This window comes from Serinus canaria, chromosome 9, assembly GCF_022539315.1.
Source record: "Serinus canaria isolate serCan28SL12 chromosome 9, serCan2020, whole genome shotgun sequence".
In the NCBI taxonomy this organism is placed as follows: domain Eukaryota; kingdom Metazoa; phylum Chordata; class Aves; order Passeriformes; family Fringillidae; genus Serinus; species Serinus canaria.
The window spans coordinates 14,354,174-14,360,431 of NC_066323.1; the positions used below are offsets into that span (position 1 = coordinate 14,354,174).

At 34.6% G+C, this 6,258-nt stretch overlaps 1 protein-coding gene across 7 annotated transcripts in view; it reads left to right on the forward strand.

The window, feature by feature from the left end:
* Positions 1–6,258, forward strand: part of XRN1 (5'-3' exoribonuclease 1) — a 38,551-nt gene that overhangs the window by 30,608 nt on the left and 1,685 nt on the right. For 4 of the 7 annotated variants that reach the window (XM_050977982.1, XM_050977983.1, XM_050977984.1 and 1 more), the window contains 3 exons: positions 29–146; positions 1,173–1,324; positions 1,510–4,529. In XM_050977982.1, the coding sequence (XP_050833939.1) occupies positions 29–146; positions 1,173–1,324; positions 1,510–1,800 (561 nt within the window). In that variant the 3' untranslated portion in view covers positions 1,801–4,529. Of the gene's footprint in view, positions 1–28; positions 147–1,172; positions 1,325–1,509; positions 4,530–5,473; positions 5,735–6,258 lie in introns of those variants that run through there. The other 3 variants (XR_007778243.1, XM_050977985.1, XM_050977986.1) reach the window with 3 other exon arrangements.

Below are 6,258 nucleotides of genomic sequence, written 5' to 3' on the forward strand. Positions count from 1 at the left end.
TGGTAAACCTCTGTTTCCTTCTTCATAGGGTTCTATAGGAGCAAACTTTTCTTCGCCTCCACCTCCAGCAGTGTTTCCAAATTACCAGCCTCTAGGAGTTCCTGTACCACCTGGATCAATTCCTCCAGTATTTGCACAGCCCCCTGGTAGGTGTTTGACCAATACACATTTCAAATAATATCACCGTATCCTCTAATTATGGTGGTTCTTTATATGAAAATGAATGCTTTCCAGAAAGCCCCATTTTCTGGTCTTCATGTGTACTTGTATGTCTGAACAGTTTTGAAAACAGTTCATGATCCTCTTTGCATCAATGTGTAGACTAATTCAGTATGAAGACTTATCTCTTTTAATGATTTCTTTTCCTCAAGAATGTATGATCTATTCAGTCTTAGGTGCTTTTTCCATTTTTTTTCCTTCAAAACAACAGTAATTACTTGAAAGCAGATAGTCCCAGTCCAGAATTTGTAAGAAATAGCTTCCTTGATTTTTTACTTGGATTTTTCCCCCCATGCCATATAGTTAATATTTCTCCATGCAGTACTGTTTTTATCCATCTATTACCAACTTTCACTGAAGTGCTGCATCACAGTCCTCTTGTACACTGCCAAATGTGAGCATGGTAAGTAACCCCCCAAAAATTGCTAAAAGTCCCACTGCTGTTGTTTTGTATTCTGGCTCCCAGTTGATTTGTATTTTACTGAAGTTCCCATCACAGCTAGGAATTAATGAGTCAGCACTGCTGTAGCATCCTAGAAACTCATACAGCAGCTGCTACATCTCTTTTCCATGGGTTTTCTCTGTTGTTGCTGTGTTCCAAAATGACGGCCTAAACTTGCAGCTTTCTCCTAATACAGTTGGCTGAGCTGAGGATGTGGAGATCCTGCATTATGAGCACTCTGGAATGCAGATACCATGACTTTAGTGCTCTTAATTGTGTTGTCATCTAGATGTAGTTCTGTTTGTTTGGGGGCTTTTGATAATAAATAAATAAATACTTAGCTATTTTGAAGTAAATATGAAGCATATGAGGCTTTGCTGGAAAGATAAACAACATGCAGTCAGCTGTAGCTGGAGTAGTCCTGGGCTCTTGGCAAGTTTGTATCTCTCTCTTTTTTTTTTTTTTTTTTTTTTGTAAAAGAAAGAGAGCTAAAAGTTTCTTATTTTCATAGCTAATATGATGCCTCCATCATCTCACATGTTTGGTCCAGTATCCTGGAGTACTCCAGTGCCTAAGCATTATTATCCTGGCACCTATCCAGGAAATGTGTCTCTTGCAGGAACTATACCAGTCGGTTCTCACAACCAGTTTATACCTCTGCAGGTAAGAGCATTAATATTTTATTTCTGTAAAAATGTGACTACAAGATTAATACAACACCCCCATTATGAAGTAGAATTTAGTATTAGAAAATTATTTTTAAGATATGTATGCATGTTTTCTGAAAGTGGAATATTTGCAGTTTTTTGAGAATGCATTCTGTTAAATAATATTTATTTAATTTAAAGGTAACTAAAAAAAGGGCTGCTAGCAAGAAAAACTTTGAACTCAAGGAGTTTCAGAGTTCCCCTCAAGCTGCACCACTAAAGAATGAACAGCCAATGTCTTCTGACCACATTCAGCAAGATAGTTCTTCAGCTCCTTTAAAATCTCCTCAAGCTGCTCAGTCCACTGTTTCATTTCAAGACAATGTGGCTACTCCAAGTGTTCCTCATAACAAATCAACACCAAACACTTCCAGCAAGCGAAAGCCAAGAAAACTGGCTGTCAATTTTGGCGCACCAAAATCTTCAGAATAAATCTGGTAGCTAGGTGTATTTTACTGAACTCTTTCCCCACTGTTATGTTTTATCATTTAAAAAAATCAGAAATCTCTATTAAAAAGACCAGCCACTTTAAGTATAATATAGAAGGAAATACATTTTATTTGCTACGTTATTTTCAGGTTGTCATTAAAATCATAAAAATTATTTTAAAATTTTGATTTATTTTCACTTAAATTAGCAAAAGCTAGGAAATACTAAGTTAAGGTTGCCATGCCATCCCTTGTGCCTAGGTTTCCAAACAGTGGCTTACAGACAATATCGGGTAAGCAGCAATAACAGTGGCAACCTTAACTCAGGTTGGATGTGCTTTTTGGGAGGGATGTGGAACAGTAATAAGTTGGGCATCTAACAGTGTTTAGCATGGCATTTTGTACTCTAGCTTGATTTTAAATAGTGTAATAAGACAGTAAAAATTATTTAACTGCAGTTTTTATATTGGCACTCCAGGTCCTTCTGAGTTGAATCAGTGTAACTAAAAGCTGACTACAAAGAAACTGCCAAATCCACTCTAAGTAGGAACTGCTGGGTTTTGTTCTAGAGGGCAACAGCTTTACAGCTTTCAGAACATAGGTGTTATTGTGTGTCTGGTATTGGAGTGGCAAAAACTGGTTGCTCTTGCACAATCTGTTCCAGGAGATTAATTTTATAGGATGTATTGAATTAAAAAAGTTATATTTGCAAAGTAGAGATCCCTTTGGTAAAGTACATTGAACTTTTTTTAATCTACCAATTTAATTGTTTTCTAATGATAAAATAACAAAGTTATCTAATACAGATGTGCATAGCCTCCTAGATGCTTGTGATAGCCTGATTTTTTTTCTAAACTACAAAAATGGCCAGACAGAAAGAAATCCATTTTGCTGGATGGCTGTCAAAGTTATGTTTACTTAGAGTCCATTTCTTCCTCTAATAGTCTGTGCCCTGAACCCTTCTCTATAGTAGATTATTTTTTGTTACTAATGACTTTTAATATTTATTTTTTTAGTTCTGTGAGAGAATTTCTGTGTTGCAAAATTAAATGATGAGGAAGTGTTGCTGTTGGTTCCATAAGAATATTCAGACAAAAAGCTGACTTGAAGTTTTGGATAGAACTATGGGATTCTTTGTTCATATAGGAAAAAAAGAAGGATCAGAGGTCCTTGTACCCTTTTTAACCCACATATACCAGTCTTATGCACATTAACATAAAATCTTTAGTCTAAGAAAAAATTTGAAACCTCTGTTGGTGTTGCTTACTGGCATCAATTAAATTCATTTTTCATGTGTTCTAGAAAAATAAGTATTTTTTCTCTAAGGCCCAGGAACCAGAAATAAAGCAAACTTGAGTGATTTATTTTGTTGCTTCTGAACAGGTTTCATTCTGGGTCTGCAAGTCCCTAGACTTTCTTTCATTTGTATTTTTTGCCTCTATTTCTTGGTGTAGTATGAAGTTTCACATTATTACTGTGTTAGTGTTTTTTAATTTTCATTTCTTCAAAACAGTTGTTGGGTCAGCAGTATTTGTAGAATATCAGCAAGCCCTATAAAAAGGATCACAGAGATAAAAACAAGATTAAGAAATTTTATTTTACCATCACAAAGCTTCTGGAATAGTCTACATATAGTCTGAGATCACATTGATTTTGTTGTTGTCTTTATAGTCATCTAATCTCAAGCGGTTCAAAGCCATCTTCTGTAAAGGGAAAGTTGTATCTGTTGGGTTTTTGGTTTTTTTTTTTTTCTCATTAGCAACATGAGACTGATAGGATGCTGCCATGCCAATATTTTGCAAGTGGTTATGTGACATTGAATTGGTCCACTGTATCTATCTGAATGATCTGATCATAAGAGAAAATACCTATTTGAAATTTTCCGTGACAGAGATGAGGCTGTGTTAGACTCTGCATGACAGAATTTTGATGTGTCTGCAGAGCCAGTTTATGCAGATTTTTGAGAAACAAAGTTGTGGAGGATGCTATACTCTTATGTACCAGTGAACACAGCAATTTTTTATTAATTATTCTACTTCAGACTAAGATTTCTGCTCCCTCTTCAAGTGGAATTGCTATATATAGTATATTTAGGTGGTTAAACCCTTTATTCTGTAACTGCTGCATATTGTATTAGTCCCTGATTTTTAGTTTTTCTATTCTATGAAAGTGACTGCCTGGTGCCCAGTTAATTACAGTTTTACATGTCCTGGTAGATGTGACATCTGCACTGATCATTGCCATGCCCCCTTTGATTTCATTATTATATTTTAACAAGGTCATAATGTTTAGCTCATACAGATATAAATTTAGGCATTTCTTTTTCTCATAGATATAAAGTATTTTCTAAGCACTGGAGTTTTTCATTAGATCTTATACAGAGCAGTATTTTACTAAAAATCCAAAAGGGAAGACTTTTATGTGCGCATTTTTGTAGTTTCTGATTTTTTTAAAATAACTTTTCATTGTTTATCTGCCAAGTGAAATGTTTTAAATTTGCATATGAATGGATACAGAATGTATTTTTTGTGCTGTTTAGTGTTAAGTGTGCATTTGCAGATTTTTAGCATGTAGTTGCACAAAGACTGTGCAAAGATATTTTGGAATATGAATATATGCTACACTGAAGGAAAAACATTCATAAAACTTAAATGCTATATAGAACTCTAATGCAATAGAGTAATTTTATAAACTGTCTGTGTCTGCTTGGATTAAATATTGAAACAAGAAACATTACCTATTTTCACTGTTTTATTTCCAAATACTACATGGGGACTTGTGTATGCTCTAACCCAGAAGTTTACAATATGAATCAAATCTCGTGAAACTCAGTTTCTGTGATCTCAGAAGCAGGACTTGCCCTCCTGACTGTTTCTTGATGGCTTTCAACTGTAACTGTGATCAAAATAACAAAGTTTTTTTCCAAAAAGCTGTTGGTCACCTTGCAATTAAAAGCATTTAACAGGATACTGATCTTCCAAAAATTTTTTGGCTTTTCACCAATTAGATTTAAAAAACCCAACCCCATAGAAAAGTCATTCTTCTCCAGTGAGCTCAGTCCTAGTGATTGTTAACAAGGTGGAAAACCAGCTGGTGGCTGAGAAGCAGAATGTTAATGTCTTTCTTACGCATTTTAGTGTGAATTAGCTTATTTAAAGCATGCAACAAAAAGATTGGAGTACACTCTTAGCATGGCCAGCTGCTGCAACTTTATGTAAGCGTGTATGCAACTTGGTGTTTCTGTACAGAACAAATCTGGTTGGTGTAAATACTCAGGTCATATTGCTCAACTTAAAGACACCAAGATAAAATCTTGCATTTCATAAACTGTCTTCAGGTGATTAGTCAGTGAAGTCTTAACTGCTGTTACCCTGCATGGTGAGTTCTTCATGTCAATATGTAGCACTAAAGAAAATTCAAGCAACTTAAATGAAGGGATAACTTGAAAATATTATCAGTTATTGGAGAGTAAATCTTGCATGGATGCTCCCATTCAAAAATTACAGGACTTTTGTTCAATTTAATTGAGTTGATCTGAACTACTATATAGATGACCCCTGAGGGTGAGGAATCTCAAAGAAGTAATTGGTACTTAAAATAAGGATGTTATTAATTCTATTTGCAATGTGATCTCCTTATGTGTTCCATAATCAGCCTTCCTTACTACTGAGAGACAGTTATGTTCTTCTCTTTCTGTATCTGGAAAGGGACACACTGACATCAAGGGCATAAGGGCAGTCTGAATACACACTCTTGGCCAAAAGAATTCAAATTCAGGTGCATGAGGAGCCTTGAATATTGAGACTGTAACTGATAAATGTTTTGAAGAATCTGATATCATGAGGTAAGTGGCTGTTCTTTATTAAAAGAATCCATGGTTCCAACAACAATTCCTTATTGCTGTCAATTTTTAAGTGGGTGTTTACTCTTATTTTTCTATAATTTACAAATTTCCTGTTTTATTTCTGCTTTGAAATACATTACAAATCAAAGGAATGGTCACAATGCCATCAAGTGCATAGAGTAAATGTGATTCCTATTATTTGAAAGTACAGAAAAAGCATTTTACATTAAAACTTTTTTTTTTCTGGTAAAACTTGGTCAATAAAACATCAGTGCATTGGCAATGATTTATGAAAGTTGATAATCACACTTAGTCCTGTATTTTTTGTAATTGCAGTTATTTTTAATGGCTAGGTCTTGCTGAAAAAATAGTTCTTAAGTGCTTTTTAATCCCTTTAGCTTCTAGTATATTCATTCTCCTGTTCTAATTAAGCTTCATTGATGGCCATTTTTCTGACTTTTAAATAATTTTCCATTTATTTCTAGACTTGAAATAAATGTTCTTTTAAAGAGCTATTCAGCTCTGAATTTTCTCTTTACACAGGACCATCATATCTATGTACATACACACACACACACACACACACACATTTATATACACACACAGGAACTCAATCAC